Source organism: Astatotilapia calliptera, chromosome 15 (genome assembly GCF_964374335.1).
Source record: "Astatotilapia calliptera chromosome 15, fAstCal68.1, whole genome shotgun sequence".
Classification (NCBI taxonomy): domain Eukaryota; kingdom Metazoa; phylum Chordata; class Actinopteri; order Cichliformes; family Cichlidae; genus Astatotilapia; species Astatotilapia calliptera.
Genome location: NC_137436.1, coordinates 8,129,024 through 8,146,961, shown reverse-complemented (window position 1 = coordinate 8,146,961; position 17,938 = coordinate 8,129,024). Strand labels below are relative to the sequence as shown.

Below are 17,938 nucleotides of genomic sequence, written 5' to 3'. Positions count from 1 at the left end.
ATAGTTAATAGTTATGAGTGCCTCAAAGAGTTACCCATTTTGTGAGCTGTGTTGTGGGATTTCTCTTTAGCGTATTGTCCTTTAATGTATTGTCTTGATGAAATGCTTTCATGTTATTTAGTTTAGTATGTCTGGTTCACACCTCATTCACGCTGGGAAACAGACGGTGAGAAACTGGTGAATGTCTCCCAGGAGACGGAAGCTCACACAGGAAGACTTGACCCCAGAGTGGGGGAGATTCACACAGGTGATAGAGAGTTTTCTGTTTAGAGCCAAGGTGTGAACTGCAACTGTAAAAGCCTTTTGTTCCGTGACAGTGTTTAAAAGGGACCTGAACTGTTCATTGTCAGAGACGACTTTCAGTGCCCCGTGACTGACGTCTCTCCTCATGCATGGGAAATAAAGTGTTGGGTTTTAACTGCTCATTGTGTCTGCAGGCTTTGTTAATAAATTTCCACAACAGCTGTCAGCTGTCTGTTGCTTACAGCAGCAACAGAAGTTACTAAAGAATGCAAAAAGGGGTAATGTGTGACAAAGGACCCATTGTTTAAACCAACAGCACAATCATTGATAACATTAACAACAATATTCATGTGTTGTTGAAATATAACAGCTGAGTTGAATAAACCAAAAGGTATGATTTAACACTTAGAGCCCCCGAGATCAGCCAGTTGGCCAGAAGGAGCGATAAAGGCTGACAGACCAATAACTTTGTCTATCAGGCAGACAGGCCACCTACTCCCTTTTCCTTGTCACTCTTCCTTGAACTTAGTAGAAAACGTCATGAGTTTAAGGAAGACTGTGTAGGAGAATTAACTATCGTTTATAGTTAACTTGTTGTTGAAAATTCAACATGTATCAGCAGGATATGGAAATATACTTCTAAAGAACATTTCATGATCTGCAATACTTTGGCATATTTATTGATTGTCTTCGCGAACAGTGTGAGGGTGCATGGCTATGAATTGTGGAACAGAATTATCTTCTTTCCTGTCATAAAGAATGGTTTCATGTGTCCTCTGGTAAATAAGTTATTAAAGAAAGCATTTAAGCACTTTTCCTAAAAATTTAGGGAATTTTACCCAGCTCTTTTTATGGACTACCATGCAGATAATACTGGGTCACTTTACTTAGAAATAGAAACTTTCATGATATCCTTTTGTGTCGAGCTGACATTTTCTCCTGCGCCTCCCATAACCATCTGTAAAACTCCTAGTTTGCTTCAAAGGCAGGGTTCTTCCTGTTTACCTGCATTCCTGTCTGACACACCTAGAAGCTGGTGGTAATCAGCTCACCTCTGTGCAACTGATTCCTTTACAGCTGACGAAATCCCTCACTTCTGGGAAAAGGAGTATAACCTGGAACATTAAGGGAGACATGGAGCAAACATGAGGAGACAGGCTGAGGAGACAAGGATGAAACACAAGGAGAGGAACAAAGGAACAGGTAAGTGAGACAGAGACAGAGAGAGGGAGTGAGACACATAGGGAGATCACAAACAGGAAAAAAAATCAGACAGAGAGAGAATAAATAGAATAGAATAGAATAGAATAGAATTCAACTTTATTGTCATTGCACATGCACAGGTACAGGGCAACGAAATGCAGTTTGCATCCATCCAGAAGTGCTTTAGTGATATAGATATATTACAATATATATTAGCAATAATATAGATATGTGAGTATATTACAGAAATGGGTCTATTATGGTATGTTATAATGTACACGGTATGAAGTATGTTGTGAATATTCTATAACTATAAGTATGTACAGGCTGTAGTGAGTACAAGCTATGTACAGGATATGAACAGGATATAAATATGAAAAAAACTATACAGAATATGAAATAAATAACTTTACAGAATCTGGGATATACAGCTATACAGAAATGGGAACTATGCAATAATAAAGACATGACTGGGGAAACATAAACTCAGAGAACACGACAAACTCTCACAGGAAACACAGGGATGAGACAAAGACACAAAAGGAACCTGACTGTAGTAGAAATACAAATAAGCTCAAAGACATAGACTCAAAGAACCAAACTCAAGATTAAACTATATAAAGCTTGAACTTAAATCATCTTCATAATGTAAAGGAAAGAATCATGAATTCAAAACTAAAAACCCAGCACCCTGACACTTCCTAAAAAATTTGACTATTCATCCACAACCTACTTGTGAGACCAAAAAAACCCCCCCAAAAAACATGCTAGAGATGCAAAAATACATGCAAATACATACTGAAGTCAGCTGGCCTCTTCCTGAACTTTGAAGTTGCTATTGATAATTACAAAATGACTCTTTGAAGCATCTAATATATGCATCTAATCCTGCCAGTGAGGAAGGCTATCTTCTTTTTCTCTTATTTGAGATACTGGGGAAGTGTGGACCGTAAACCACATTCATCGTACTGTACACTGTTTAGACAAAAAGAAGAAGTGCGTTTTGAGCTAAACCAAAGTGAGAGTGAGAGACTGTGTACACTTCATTTGAGAGCACATGTTAAATAGTGCATCTTCAGCATAGAGGGAATACCTAGTTAAAAATCTTGTTAAAAGTTAATAATTTTCATAAAAAGAAAATTAGTGCTTTTATATTTTTCATTATTTAAACATAAATTGTGTTTACTTTGTAAAATACAAATATATGCTTTCAACAGAAACAGAAAACTAAAACATAAATTAAAAAATATTAGGAATTAAATGGTTTTAAAAATACTAAAATACAATAACTAATAGTTTTGCATGACGAGCATTTATGTACATATATATCTGTGAATAGCATTCATTTGTGTCATGAATAGTTAGACATGATAGCACGCCAAGTTTGTACGTGTTGACGTACTTCCGGAAAAATGGACGCTATCAACGTGTATCTTGCCATTCCACATCGCTCATATGTAAGGTTGAATTTTAGCTTTAAAAAGTATTTGGTATTATAATATAACCATTATATAATATATTTAACTCCATAAAGCTTTTTTGTTTAATTGCAGGTTGAGTTTAACCTTGTGATCAAGGGCAAACCATCACCCATTACGCCAAATACGTTTACTAGCGCTGCCCACGAAGTAAGGTTTTCATAGGGTTTAGCAACAAACAGACCATATCCAGGACAACATGCTTTTCATAGCAGTATAATAGCACTACAATGCGACACAATGTGATATGAATCATGTGTTTTTTGTTTGTTTTTCTTTTTTTTGCATTCCAGGAACCAGAACCGATGGACTGGACTGCTTACGGTGAACAACCAGTTCCTGGCCGGTAACTTACACACTTTTCTACTTACATTGTCAGTTTGTGTTTATTACATTAAACACACAGTTTGTGTTTATTACATTAAACACACAGTTTGTGTTTATTACATTAAACACAAACTGACAAACTTCATTACATTATTGTTGATCTATATTCAGTACCTGTTTGTATACATGTATAGATGTATAACCCTCTCAAGGCAGGCATTGCAGATTTGAAACAACCTGATTACCCCACATACATATTTTATGAGGTTTTTTTTTTACTCAGAAGTACCACTGCAGGTATTCTTTTGTGCATTAGCAACAAAAACTTAATTTGAGCCTGAGAGGGATAACCTTTTTGTTGAACTAGTATAAACTAGTAGAAAAGTAGAAAACTAGTAAGCTTAAAATACTCTGCAGAATTAAGCAGATTTAACAGCTTACAATAAGCTTTGAATTCTGCTTTGTAGAATAGACTAGACATTTAATTTTTAATTTTAAGCAAGTTCCATTATGTACTGTTTAAAAATTAATTTACAACATACTGTTATTGCCACTGCTTAAATAAACAGGTGTTGTGGTTTATGCATTTGCCTTTATTTTCCATTCAGTGCTGCTGGACCATTTGTCTCCTCCATGGATGACGACGTCACCCCAATGGAGATAGACTAAAAGGTTCAGCATACCAAAAGGTAAAACATTTTTTTAGATCAAGCAAAACTTCAGTTGTTTTTCTTGCAATGCCCTTTTTAAAATTCAGACTCAAAACAAATTCACCCGTAAACATACTTAAAGAACTTCATTATGACAGTTGTGGAATGTCGGATCCATGTTTTTGCATAAATATAACGGACAGTAACACCTTTTGCTTAGTTTCAACTTTGTAAACTAATGGATATGAAGTTAAGTCATAAAGATGTGACTTGGATTTGGATTTGGAAGCTGTTAATGAGAATTCTTGACCAGAGTAGAAACTTTCAGGAGTGTCTAAATCAAAAATGTAATAACAAAGAAAAATCCTTTATCAACATTCACAACATGTGGAATATTTTTGTTGAGTCTATAATCACTAGACAACTTAGTGAATGTGATGCTGTATGAGGGTTTACCCCAAGATATTTTTCCTAACCTCATGAACAAAAGGACCAGATTAGACTTTGCTGAAAAACATTTCAAGAAAGACTGCCCAGTTTTGAAATAACACTGTTTAGACAGATGAAACCAACATTTGTAAAAGCTTGTAAAAGAAAGATTAGATTGCAAAATTATAAATCCAGCTAGGTAAAGTACGTATTTGTACAATGACACAATCTCCACCAAAAAGTAATTGGTAATACATATCAGTCTAAATAAATTATTTTAGAATTATTTCAAGAAATCCTATAGCTACTTTTGGCCACTCCCTGATTCAACAGAGGGTACTCCATTTTTTATTTCACAGATTTTTATGCTGGATAGCCTTCCTGATGCAACCCCAAAGGAATTTCTGTCACGGGTTGCCGGGGCAAGCCGTGTGAATTTATCAAAGGACCCAAGATACGGATATGCACTGGTTGCCTGTCAAATATCGTATTCAATTTAAAATTTTGTTGTTTACTTTTAAAATTACTAACAACACTGCACCCAGCTACCTTAAGGACCTTTTAAACCCTTATGCTCCTGCTAGGGCTTTAAGGTCATCGTCACAGTTACTGCTGGCTCAGCCCAGATCTCGACTTAAGACTAGAGGTGATCGATCGTTTGCTCTTGTTGCACCTGTGCTGTGGAACAATCTCCCGATTGGCATCCGGGCATCTGATTCTATTCATTCTTTTAAATCACAGCTTAAAACATATCTTTTTAAACTTGCCTTCTCCACCTTTTAATTGCTGGTTTGTTTGTTTGTTTGTTTGGTTGCTGTGACCTATTGACCTCTTGTATTAATTCCCTCCTATCTTTCTATTGGTGTCTTTTATTATGGTGGTACAGCTTTTATCTTGCTATTACCCATGTGCTGTAGTCATTCTTATTGGTAGCTTTTATCTATGAACATAACTCGTTATTTTTATTTATCCTTTATCAATGTTTGAACCTTTTATTGTTTTATGTAAAGCACTTTGGTATGCCCAAGGCTTTTAAATGTGCTCTATAAATAAAGATTGTTGTTGTTGTTGTTGAAATGAGAGGGCTTTATTGACACAAAACTCGAGTGATAACAAACAAAAGGAGAGTGTGGCGAGAAACCGAACTTAGACAAACTACACTGAGAAAACTAAAACCTAAACACCAAACCTGAACACGAGAGAAAGCAACTTGTAGGGAGAATTCACAGGATGACGGCAGGAGATTCACAGACACGAAAACGCCAAATAACACAGACGAACCAGCAACAAGGACGAGGTAACACACACTATAAATACACGCGCCAGGAATCAGGGGATGGGAAACAGGAGGGGAACACACCTGAAAGATATAACAGCTGACGAGGCAGGGGAAACGTAAATAGAACACACTGACATAAGACAGAGACCTTCTCAATAAAACAGGAACTTACACATGCAAGGACACGGACTAAGAAACATGGACTTAACACAGGAATACATGGGCAGAACCGAATAAACACTAAACAGAGGAAGAACAGAACCAAAATCACAATAACAGAAAACACAAAACGCTGGGTCAAAAGGACCCAGGATCATGACAATTTGTGTCTCATATTATCTAGCCATCTTTAGTTGCTGCTTGTTTGTGGGTCTCTCTACCTTCAGTTTTGTATTCAGTAACTGAAAAGCTACTCTGTTAGGTTGAGATCAGGTTCGCTTGACCATTAAAGAATTTCTCATTTCTTTGCCTTTAGAAAATCTTTGGCAGCTGTTGCATTTGCTTTGGATCACTATCCAATGGCACCATTAAGCACTGCTCCATCAGTTTTGCTGCATTTGGCTTAATAAATCAATATAAATTAGTGGCTGGGTTCCACTGAGAACCATGCATACCATAACACTGCCTCAACCATGTTTCATAGGCAAACATCCTTTGGATGCTTCTTAGTAATTCCGGTACAGATCATTATTGGTTTCATCTGCCCGAACACATGTTTTTTTTTTCCTTTTCTTTTTTTCAGAACTGTGGAGGCCCATATAAATGTTTTCTGGCAAAGTCTAATCTACCTGTTCTTTATTGTAACAAGAGATTCCTTCCTTGTTATAAACTGTCTCTATTTTACTTCGTGAAGGTGTCGCATGATTGTAGATTTTGACAGTTATACATGTAACTCCTAAAGAGTGTTCTTCACTTAGTTCAATGTTGTGACATTGTTTTTCTTAACCACAGAAAATTCTGTGATCACCCACTTGTATTCTGTGGTCTTCCAGGCCTTTGGGTGTTACTGACTGGGTCAGTGCACATCTTTTTTTAAGAATGAACCAGACTGATTTGGAAACTCCTTTGGGTTGTGTATAAATGGCTTTAATTTCTACAAAAGTTAATGCAATATTTTTGCTGTGAATTAAAGCTATGGATGAATGGATGTATGGAATAAGGGATACTCCTGATTGTATTTGGTGGCTTTTCAATTATTTATGTATCTGACTATATATAAACAATGTATGATGTTTCTTTTTTCTGTTTTGTATTTCTCACAGTGAAAGAAGAGGATGACAATCATAACATTTCTGCTTGGGCAATTACAGTTGATCCTGCAACAATTTGGTTTTTTTTTTTTTTTTTAGATAATTTTGTAAATTTCATTTCTCAAACCCCAAGCTGCTGTAATCAAGTGTTACTATAAAAGCAAGTAGAAGTCAATTTTTTTTAATGCAGCAGCTAATTTCTTCCTGTTGGCTTTAAAGCGGGTTGACGGACCTTTTTTCACAAGAATATATCTTGAAAAGTACTTGATATATGAAACTAAAATTACATAGTACATATTACATATTTTGTACAGATTTTAAAGACATTACACAGATTTGGGACCAATCAGGAAAAATAATCTCTAACCCAGCTCAAATTAATTATGTTTTTTATGCTATTTTATAAACCCCTTTATAAATCTGAATCACAGTAGTAAAACTCAAATAAAATACTTTTCTTTTGGGAACTTAAGCTTACCAAGGGTAGGCCAATGGTAATAAAAAATTAGATGCTCCAATATATATGTCCAAACTGAACCATAATATGTCTATTGCAAATTGGAGAATGTTCTAGAAATTTAAATAGATTATTATTTTTATTCTAATTTGAGTACAGTTTTTGAGATGTTCATTTTCAAGCATTGCCATATATAGCATCTGATATGCATTTTTTCCCCTTTTTTTGTGACAAGTATTCTATATGGTTTATTTTTTGGTATTGTAAAATTCAACTACATATCATTCAGAAATTAAATTGCTGTGAACAAACATTGGACTTTTTTTTCATATTTTAACTAGCCAAAACTTGATGGTAAAAAACAACAAGAGAAAATACAGACTTTTATCTTTAATGGAGTTTGAAATATTTATGTTCAAATACTGAACATTGATGTGTTCTTAAAGAAGACCTGAAAGTGGGTCAGTGGAAAGTTTTTCCAAAAAAATAAAACTGATATGATATTATTGATGCGAACCTAAAATTTCACAGTACTGATTATGTTCAAACACGACAAAATCTTTATGCAAATTAGAAAAGGTCAAGCAGGAAATTTTCTTAACATTGGCTGATTTGAGATTGAATGACCACCTTAAAAAATATGTATTGGTCTATAGGCAAGATGACTTCTGTCAATGATAAAGGGATTTTGTAAATCCTTGTACTTTAAACAAAAATATCTAAAATATTGAAACATTTTAAAAGCGGTACAATAACAAAACCATACTTCTTTAAATCAATTTTTTTAAGCATTGCACAATTACAAACGTGCACTTCCACTTAACACAGAAAGTTTGTGACACACTTGTTTGAACTGTAATTTAAGGCAAAACTCAAAAACATAATTCTGTAATTCTAGTGTAACACCACAAGCATGTTAAGTTGTAACAGAAAAATTACTAAAATGTTCCATAGCAAAGTAGTAAAGCTCAATGACCAGACAGCAGTCCTTCAAAAGTATTCTTCAACTCAGGAGAGTATCCAGAGGAGCACAGTTAGCAGTTGTTCCAGTGTTTACTGACTTGTGTAAGACCAACGAATAGTCCTGATGCCCTCTACTCATTGGCATCTGTGTTTTGTGTGTTCACCATTCTCAATATGGTCTCCCTAGTGGACTTGGGTTAGTGTAATGAACCTGTGTTTCACAATGTTCTCCTTTGCATCAACTGAAAACTGAGGAACATATAAGATTGTGGGCCAAAATGTCATTTAGCTGGCTGAGCTGAATGTCTCAGATTCTAGGGAAGTCACAATACCACTACAAATATCAGATTATATGAAAAGTATCAAAATTATGCATTTTTACCACAGAGAGAAATATCATTCAGCACATTTCTTTCTTATCTCCAAAAATAAACAGACATCCAACCTGCTGGTGAAATATGAAATATGTTTGTGTAATCCAGTTTTTTGTTTTTTTGAACAGGTGTAATTTATTTCAGGTGTCCATAATATCTAAGGCGTCAAAATGTCAAGAATTAGATTGACATAAATTCAGTGAGAAGAATGAAGTCTTTTGGGATCCTACGTAATCAGTCAGAGCAAATACTTCATAATACTGACAAGTATGAAATGTTGATTAAGAAAGTGAGAAAAGAGAAGAAGATAACAAGGCATCCTAAATAAATGACAGTAAAACTGACTATAAGCTGACAATTACTAGCAGGATTTCTATTGTAATGAACATTTTTTTGTGTTACACTGTCATTATTGGTCAATCAGTGTCACTGTGTGTAACCTGTGGAAGATGCAGTGCCAGGAAAAAGTAAGCAGCTTCCTCTTATGAGTGTGTGAGAGGTTTCCCTTTCCAAAATATTGCTACTGCCCCTGTCAAATGCATGCCAGTAGAAACCTAAAGAGGCCGAAATTGTAGTGTACAGTTGTCCCTCGCTATAACGTGGTTCACCTTTCGCGGCCTCGCTGTTTTGCGGATTTTAATTTTGTGCAATATTGCATTTTTTTTTTTTTTTTACTGTGCATTGTGTTCTGCGTCCTAATTGGCTGTTGACCATTTCAATCAATGTTAAGTTACATAAATCTTCGATCGCTAGCAGTGTGACTCTGAAGTGCTGTACTGTATGTTTGTAAGTTTTCTCCGCAACAAACAGACAATGTCGACTAAATGTTGTCACCTGCGGGTGCCTTCGATTTCAATCTATAATACTGCACTGATTTTTCAACAAGGTTTGAACTTTGAGATGGCTTAAACAAGAGAGAAAAGTGCGAAAATGTTCATGCCTGTCTGAGAAAACTGTATAAAGTCTGTTATAAATTGAAAAATTAAGATAACAACACTTTCATCAGTGCACTTTAACTCTTTAATAAAATAGAAATATCCTGCTAACAGTTGCATAGAATAGAGCTCTATGAATCTCAGAATCCACTCTTACAGATTTCACTTGGTTGAGGTAAGAAGGTAGGGCTCACAAAGTGAAACATTAATGCAGGCAAGCTGCACCGCTTACCTGAAATTCATTATATTATTTGCTTTAAAAGGTGGTTTGCACAAACATATTGCTAAGAACAGTTAAAACAGTTAAGAATCCAATGACAAAAAAAACCTTTGTGTACAAACCCCTTTGTTTACAGCAGCTTAGAAACATACACATTTTAACATAGTTAGCACATTTAAAATCCCAACAGACACAGAGACAAGCACATTGTAGTCCATAATAAGACAAAGTAAGGACAAGCAAAAACACAAGTCAGTAGCTGCAGTAGTAATCCGCTGTGAGGCACATCTGTAGGAGCTGTTGATGCTGATGTCACTCTTTAATGATGTAACAGGTGGCGGTGTCCCCGACTTCGCCGAGGGGGGTGAGGAACCTGCAACAGAAGAGGTGTCAGGTTAGGAACTCTCCTTCAAGCACATCATCATAGGGGATGGATAACATTTTTTAACTTCTCAAAGATCTCAGCGCATCTATGGAAAACAAACCTTAGGTGACTCAGGACTGCCGAAAGGTGAGAGCTCAAGGGAGTTCTCTTTGTCAGAGGAAGTGTTGTGGCGGAGATGGGTGAACTTTTTCTTCAGTGCTTCAGCAATCAGAGCTGCCGGGTCATTAAGCAATGCCGTACCTCCTTTACTGCGCCTCCTAACTGGTTTGCCCCCTGGAGATCTGCAAAACAGAATGAATATGCTTTGTTAGGTGGGGGGGGGAAAGATCTACTTCAAATTACAGGAAAACAAGCAGGAAACGCCAGGATGCTGAACTACTGGTGCAATGAAGAAAGCATTCTGCAGCTTCAGATATAAAGAGTTACATTTTTAATGATTAGTTTTCTTTAAATCTGCATATTTACCTCTTCACTGAGCGCAGTTTAACATGATTTAAGTCCTTTAGAACATCCAGCATGGAGGGCATCCCTTTATTTTCAGACCCCTTGGTCCTCTGGTGACCCTTATCGAGATCTTTCTCATCCTTCCTTTCCTTTGACCCAGTGAAAATGCTAGGGCAGGGAGGAGGAGGGGGTGGTGGTGGAGGAGGAGGAGCCACATGGCGAGGTGTGGAGGTGAGCGCTGGAAGTGGATGGGAAAGGGAAATCCCAGGTGAGGCAGGCTCATTTGGGGATTCAACCAGACCTAAAACACGATGAAAAATAAAACAAGAAAAAAGAAAGAAACACTCAGTTGGTGTTCTGAGAAGATGAAAGCATCTTGAAAAATGGGACAAAGACAAACACATTGTGTACCTGAGGCTGGAGCAGCAGTAACTATCAAAGCAATCTGAGCTCGCAGTTTCAGCAGCTCACTCTCCAGCGCTGTGATCTTCTTCAGAGCTTCTGAATCAGGCGTCTGTCTTACAGGTGGCCCTCCTCTCTGAGCTCGTATGAATGCTGGTTCTGGACATCTCATCACATCTTGATTTACAGTACTTCGCCTTACTGGAGGTAGGTGGTTCCTACGGAGACCCCACATCATTCGTATATTAATTTAATGTCTTACAGTTGTCTGGACAGAATGATCAATGCTGTCCTTTCATCTCACAAACATAAAAAGGTAAGATTCTGTGTAAATGCAGTGACATTAATCACATCCAACAAGACTGCCTAATGAGTGAATTTGTATGTTTACTTTTATGGAATTCAGGGTTGCAGGGAGGGTGATTTTATCTGTGCTGTGTCATTTTTGTTTTTACCTCGTTTTAGCACAGCTGTCACCCTCATCCTCAAACACCCACATGACATCAGCAAAGGAAGGGATGGCTGGTGTGTCCACAATGGGCTCGATATATTCATGGTGCCTATGGCCGAGCAAAGCGACCTGAGGAGACAAGGATAAGGAGGGATTACACGCTGTAAACGAGTACACAAGAGAAATAAGAGTCAAGAGATTCTAAAAACAGTTATGATAACATTAACTTCTTTTCATAGTGAAGCCTTGATTATATTCTATTGCAGACAAGGACAATTAGAGACAGTATGGGTGGTCATTCCTCTTATATTTCCTTAAAGCCCACCAAGTCCACCAGCAAAGCAAGAGGAAAGCTCCAGGGAGGGAAAATGAAGTCAATGCACAAGTGCCAAAAGCTGCAGCTCCTCTTTAAGATAGAAAAGAAGTCTGTAGTGTGGGGACACAGACTGCTATTATTGTTATTATCAACAACAACATGGACAACTGTAGAATGAATGAATTAAATAGTTTTTAATTAAAAAGCTGTCAACATGCCAAATGTTACATTGATCAACTGTAGGGTGACCAACTGTCCTCTTTTCCCCGGACATGTCCACTTTTCACGTTCTGTCCGGGGGGATTTTCGAGATTGATAAAAATGTCCAGGCTTTCCTATATTCCGACAGAGGACCCATGTGTGCTGCTGCTTTGTGAGTTGTTCTACGCTTACACACGGGACAGACAGCGCACAGCAACGCGCGTAATAATGTTTAAAAGATCCCAAAGCACAAATGGATCTTTTCAAATGAATTGCAAAAGAAATTTCCCTCGTATCGACCAAGTACTGGTAATTTTTCTTATGCAGATGAGGCATTATTTCTGTACCATTATTTAATTCAAGTTTTTTTTGCACTTGTTGACTTGTAAAAGCCTATATGACATAGTTTACAATTCATTAACCGCACAGAGAAGGCATCGTTTAAATATGTTAAATATGTTTCTTTAAGCAAGTTCTTCATGACTGAGCCAAGTGTCCTCTTTTTTGGAAATCAAAATGTGGTCACCCTTATCAACTGCAGCTCTTGATTGTTTTATGCATGTACAAGAGAAATGTATTGTTTTCATTGCAAATAGCCATTTGTGTTGTATATTATATGCAACCGTGCATGCAAGTGTATGGACTCATTTAGCCAGCAGTGCTGACTGGGTAAAGTCAAACATGTTTTGTAAAACACAGATTGTACAATACCTGAAACTGGACACGTGGTGTCGGTGTCAGTGGGAGATTTGATCCAATCATCCGCACAATGCTGCGATACTGACCGCACAGCGGACTATTCCACACTGGAACCAGCTAAAATGCACGATGACACAGACAAGACAGAAACATAATGTCGCAACGTCAGATTTAACAGTTCACTGATTCAAGCAACCCACGGATGCCTCAGGAGTTTGAGTATTGCAAAACAAAAGAATGACACAAGTGCGTCTGTGCACATACCACGTCTGGAGGAACACCAAAGTACTCCAGGACGATGCGCAGCACATAAAGAACATCCTCTGCTAGGGACATTGGAAGGATGTTTTCTTGCACCAGCTGATGACTGCAAAGCTCTGCTTTCTGCTGAGTGTCTTGGTGGGAGGCCAACACAGAAAGGATGGGTCTAAGTCACATGCTTGAAACCTGAAACAAAACAACAAGAACAAAAAACCCAAAAATAACACATACGTAAAGTAAGATAATGCCTCACAGTAAAAATCACATATGAAACCAACAAACAAATAATGGTTCAAATATTGATACTAGGAAAATAATAACAATAATGATGATAATGACTATAGTAATCTGATAATCTGTGACCACCGATTCCTTCATCTGCCACTTCTCTGCAGAGGAAACACCACGACTCTCAAACCTATAGACTTACAGAGTTTAAAATATAACGAATGCATAGGTTTGTATTGATAACAAAGTAGCTTCAGACAGTTAGAGTTAAACATTGGAATTGTCAAGGTCAGAAAAACGTTAAACCCATACGAGAATGACCAGGACACAACCTACAACAGCAAAATGAAAGTAAGTGCAGCCAACGGTCGGTTGCTGCCATCACTGATGCTCAGAGAGACAAATGTCGGTCTCTACTACTGGATGTTGATTCGGCAGCAATCTCTCAGTGTACCAGCACACTGGAGAGAGCATGGCTGACTTTAGGTGTAAGTTACACAGTGTCCTGCCGTTCTGAGCAGTGGGGGCAGAGAGGCACCGCAGTGGAAAAGCTGCGTGGATCATCAAAATTAACGTGCATGACACCTCCGGGATTTTACACGATAAAAAGAAAAAAAAAACATATAGTCGCACTTACCGTCAAAACGTGAATTAGCAGCTACATTTCTCCCAAGCCATGTTCCCAGACGATACTGTAAACTAAATGATATTCACCGAGAATCTGCAGCTTCCCTTTTTTCGCTCACGCGTTCAGATTAAAAGGAGTCTGTAAAGTCAAATAACGCTGCAGCAGCGAGACGTCTTCTGGTTGGCTGTGGATACAGAAGTAGTAAGAGCAGCCAATAGGGGTGGGCGACTTTGCGGCGTAAGCGGAGGCTAGTCGACCAATCGGGTGATTGCACCAAATTTGTATTTGTGCACGAGCTGCTTCTGCCCTGGGTAAGAAACATTTAGCTACAAAACTACAGTTTAATTATAACTGTGATATATTTTAATAGAATAGCAGTTAAAGTGATCCCCCAATATCTGGTTATGAAGATGGAGCGAAAAAAGAGGAAATGTATTTTTTGTTAAGTTTATTTAGCCTTTTCTCCTAAAGTAGTTAGCTAGCTTCTTTGGCTAGCCACATTCTCAACGGCAGCGTAGCTGCTTGACTTGTTAACATTAATCCGGCCTGTATGTTTGACAATGTTGGTAGTTTTGAAACATTCATTAGGAATTGTAGTATGACCTCACACCGGACAGTTTTGGGATAGGAAAAGCTATTCAACAGCCGCACGTCTTTTACCTAACACTCTTAAGTAGATATTTTGTCCACCACATGCCAAACGTTGAGAATGACTAACTCCTTTGTAAATGTTTTTCACAGTCCGATAAAGTTGTTAAAGATGATGGATGCACTGTCGGTGGTGAGTCAGCTCCGGGACTTGGCTTCTGAGCCCCAGAACCGCGACGTGATAGTCCAGGATCAGGGCTGTCTCCCTGGGTTGGTTCTCTTCCTGGACCACCAGAACCCAGATGTCCTTTTTGCAACTCTACAGGTATGTTATTGGACGGGATTCAGATTATTTCTGAATTTCAATTAGTTACATAGTTTTAATAACATTAGGTTGCTTTCTGTTTTTAAGAGAGAGACCAGTGAAGGTGAAAGCTTTCATCATTGGGTCAAGGCTGGGCTGGAGCCTATCCAGCTGTCATAAGACTAAAGGCAGGGTACACCGTGGACATATCTATTGTGTGGCAGGACTAAACATAGTGACAAATGTTCATGCTCACATTCACAGCCAATTTAGAATTGCCTATTAATTAGATGTAGGATTTGTAAGACAGAATATTTGGAGATTTAGAAGTCTGATATTTCAATATAGCAAGCACTTTTCTTTCTTTCAAACACACACAATGTTATGGGCAGCTGTTTGTTAACTTCTTTACGCTCTACTTCAGCTCTGCTCAGATCCGACTGGCTCCTGTTTGTGATATTCCAAAGATTATATTCCCTGTTAACATATTGCTAAAAGGCAACTTTCCTTTTAGCAGAGTGCCATCTAATGGACAAACTGCTGTTTTACATTTTCATTTTTAAATGGCAGTGCATCAGCAAATAGCTAATGCAAACTCTACACAGAACGTGACAGATGGATTTGAACCTAGGACCTTCTAGCTGTGAGATGTGGCGCTAATCACTACACCACTGTGCATCATTTAAAAGACATATTTTCCATGTTTTCCAGTCTTATTACCAATTAAAGAAGGTTTTTAAAGCTCATAATGTGATTTTTACAGTGGTTGATCTTCCTAATTCAGCCCTCTCAGGGATTTGTCTCCTCATGGTCGTAAAGAAGGAATCTTTGATGTGTTATGTGAAGGTTTAAACCCCCACACTGTGAGCCTTTCTGAAAGCAAAACATAAAGGTGATTACTTAGAGGTGACCCATCCATGCCTATTAAGTATACTTGCTTAATTCCTTGGGGGAGAAAAGTCTCCTGTAATCTATATTATGTGCAGGTTATATGAAGCATGTGAAATGGGTGATATGATACTTAATCTAAAGTTGATGTGCACTGATAATACCACTGTTGTGTCGCTGAACTGTAAGCATGGCTGTATATAAATCCTCTCTGTGCTATTTTGTCCTCAGACCCTACGTTACTTGGCTGAGTTATCTACCAACATCCCCACCATGAAGAATGAACTGGGTATGATGGTGAGCTTGGAGAATCTTTTGGCAAGGTGACACACCCATGGTTACTTTTACCTGTGAATGAACACATTATTTCATTTGCATTTTAATGTGGCTATGTAAAATTTACAGTGATACTTGGCTGCTTTTTCAATGCATAAATTCTGTGCCTTTTTTTTTTTGCATAATAACATAGTTATAAGTTTGTAATGAAGGTGAGTGTTCACACCTCCAAAGCACATGATTAAATATAACCTTTCTCCATACAGAGATGGTCTCTCTGTTGATATCACCTCTTTGGCCAAGGAAGTTTACGATATTCTCAATGCACCTGCTAATCCTCCGCCTGAGAGAAGAAAGAAACCCCAGTTCTTTCTCAATTCTTCCAACAAGAAGGCCAAGTCCATCACTCTGCACATACAGGGCTTGGACAGCTCTGTAAGTCGACTGCTTTTTACATACAGTTCATTTATGTAGCTATTATAATCACCAGTAAGTTTAATTATGTAATCTCTCTGTCATTAAGCATCGAGGTTTGTGCGAGGAAGCTCTTCTGAAGGTCAAAGGAGTGATAAGCTTCACTTTCCAAATGGCATCCAAGAGATGTACTGTTCGCATCCGTTCAGACCTGCCCACTGAGGTAACAAGCAAAGACAAACATTTACAACCCAACATTTTACCAACAAAGTTGGGATGCTGTGTAAAATGAAAATAAAGTCAAGTAAAACCACATTTTATTCACAATAGAACATATCAAATGTTTAAAATTAGAAATTGTACCATTTTTAAGAAAAGGTAATTTTTCATTAACCTCACACTCTTCCCTGATGTCCCATTTGCAGAGTCTGGCAACAGCCATCGCTGGCACTAAGGTGTTGTCGGCCCAACAAGTGATAAAGAATGAGGCAGGAGAAGAGGTGCTTGGATACTTGAATATACTTTCAGTAAAGAATATTAGGATATGGAAGTGTAAGTTAAAGTTTAACTATGAATTTGTTTGTTTTTTAAATAACATTGTCTTCAGGTTTATATTCCTTTGAAATCATCTGGAGTGGATGTGCCTCAAAACTCAGCCCTGCCGGATTACCTCCCAGAAGAAGAGGAGAGCCCTGTGAGGGAGGTCGATCGAGCAATTTCCCGCACCACAGCCAAGGAAGATTCCAGCGGTAGCTGGCTCAACGCTGCTGCCAGTTTCCTCACAAAAACATTTTACTGGTGAATCAGTCACAGGGAGGTGCTTTTAAGACTCATTCCGGTGTATTTAACTTGGATGGACATTACTTGTTGTGAGAAACCACAGCTGAGTCCTGGCTTCTACTGTAAAGTCAGCATTTCAGTTCTTGTGAGATGATCAGATTTTGGGCTAGATCTCTTTTATTGTTTGAGTTGACTGGAAACTAAAATGCTTGAATCATCTGTCCTCATTCGGTGTAAATATTTCTTTCAAATCTGTTTTTAAAATTTCATTTCCTCCTAAAATGTACAGAAACTGTTTACAATCCTGACTGCTTCTTTCTGTCCTGTTTTTAATTGTTGCTGGTTTATGCTACAGAATACAAATGTTGTGTTGTCACTGTACTCTGTTCTGTTTTCTTTCTTGGCTAAAGAGTTTGAAAAACAAAATAAGGTAAAATTACTGAATAGGTAACCAGTTCAAAAAGTTTTATTCATTTGAAGCAGTACAGCTGCAGCAGTTGTAGAGATTTTACTTTTACAATGATTCAGAGAGCTCACCTCATGCTTCCTCTGAAGTAAAGGGCTATATTCAAATCTTTGTGGTAGTAATAAAATATACATTTTTACATTTATAGCATCAAATATATAACAGCATGCCATGTGTACTGCTGGTAATGTCCTGCAGTACATAATCAAGACAAGTTTATTCTTTAGTGGTACTGTTAGACAGTGCTCAAGTCTGAGGACCCTAATGCAGATCATTTGTAGGAGCTGAGTGAAAATGAAGTGTAATGGCCTGCTTCTAGAAATTTAGTAATTTCCACCTTTTGTCTTGCTATAGTGAGAAGTGGTATGAATTATGAGTTGCATTATTTATAACTGCGTG

The 17,938-nt window shown here is 37.7% G+C and overlaps 2 protein-coding genes and 1 long non-coding RNA gene across 5 annotated transcripts; 2 read left to right on the top strand and 1 right to left on the bottom strand.

The window, feature by feature from the left end:
• The first annotated feature begins 1,288 nt into the window (after positions 1 to 1,288).
• On the top strand, positions 1,289 to 7,627 carry LOC113006641 (uncharacterized). The gene is made up of 4 exons (XR_003269789.2): positions 1,289 to 1,446; positions 3,218 to 3,270; positions 3,860 to 3,940; positions 6,872 to 7,627. It is a non-coding gene; the product is annotated as an uncharacterized LOC113006641 (long non-coding RNA).
• Positions 7,628 to 9,659: 2,032 nt separating this feature from the next.
• Positions 9,660 to 13,994, bottom strand: mtfr2 (mitochondrial fission regulator 2). Its single transcript, XM_026194734.2, has 8 exons — positions 13,833 to 13,994; positions 12,971 to 13,153; positions 12,719 to 12,823; positions 11,495 to 11,619; positions 11,049 to 11,257; positions 10,659 to 10,938; positions 10,294 to 10,474; positions 9,660 to 10,181 (listed from the first exon to the last, which is right to left on the bottom strand). Exons 2-8 carry the CDS (start codon positions 13,040 to 13,042, stop codon positions 10,128 to 10,130), a joined length of 1,026 nt encoding a protein of 341 aa, XP_026050519.2. The 5' UTR covers positions 13,043 to 13,153; positions 13,833 to 13,994; the 3' UTR covers positions 9,660 to 10,127.
• On the top strand, positions 13,995 to 17,454 carry armc1l (armadillo repeat containing 1, like). Of its 3 annotated transcripts, none has more exons than XM_026194736.2 (7): positions 13,995 to 14,134; positions 14,565 to 14,736; positions 15,835 to 15,926; positions 16,146 to 16,314; positions 16,403 to 16,516; positions 16,719 to 16,793; positions 16,901 to 17,454. In XM_026194736.2, exons 2-7 carry the CDS (start codon positions 14,584 to 14,586, stop codon positions 17,093 to 17,095), a joined length of 798 nt encoding a protein of 265 aa, XP_026050521.1. In that variant the 5' UTR covers positions 13,995 to 14,134; positions 14,565 to 14,583; the 3' UTR covers positions 17,096 to 17,454. The 3 variants fall into 3 exon arrangements, with proteins under 3 accessions (XP_026050521.1, XP_026050522.1, XP_026050520.1); XM_026194737.2 differs by lacking the exon at positions 13,995 to 14,134 and adding an exon at positions 14,233 to 14,255; XM_026194735.2 differs by lacking the exon at positions 13,995 to 14,134 and adding an exon at positions 14,239 to 14,264.
• Positions 17,455 to 17,938: the final 484 nt, after the last annotated feature.

Coding starts and splice junctions, on each gene's coding strand:
- mtfr2 (XM_026194734.2), bottom strand. CDS start 13,042: ATGTCCCTAGCAGAGGATGTTCTTTATGTGCTGCGCATCGTCCTGGAG. Junction 10,475..10,658: donor AAACTGCGCTCAGTGAAGAG/GTAAATATGCAG, acceptor TCTGTTTTGCAG/ATCTCCAGGGGGCAAACCAG. Junction 10,182..10,293: donor GCAGTCCTGAGTCACCTAAG/GTTTGTTTTCCA, acceptor CTTCTGTTGCAG/GTTCCTCACCCCCCTCGGCG.
- armc1l (XM_026194735.2), top strand. Junction 14,737..15,834: donor TCCTTTTTGCAACTCTACAG/GTATGTTATTGG, acceptor TTTTGTCCTCAG/ACCCTACGTTACTTGGCTGA. Junction 15,927..16,145: donor TTGGAGAATCTTTTGGCAAG/GTGACACACCCA, acceptor TTCTCCATACAG/AGATGGTCTCTCTGTTGATA.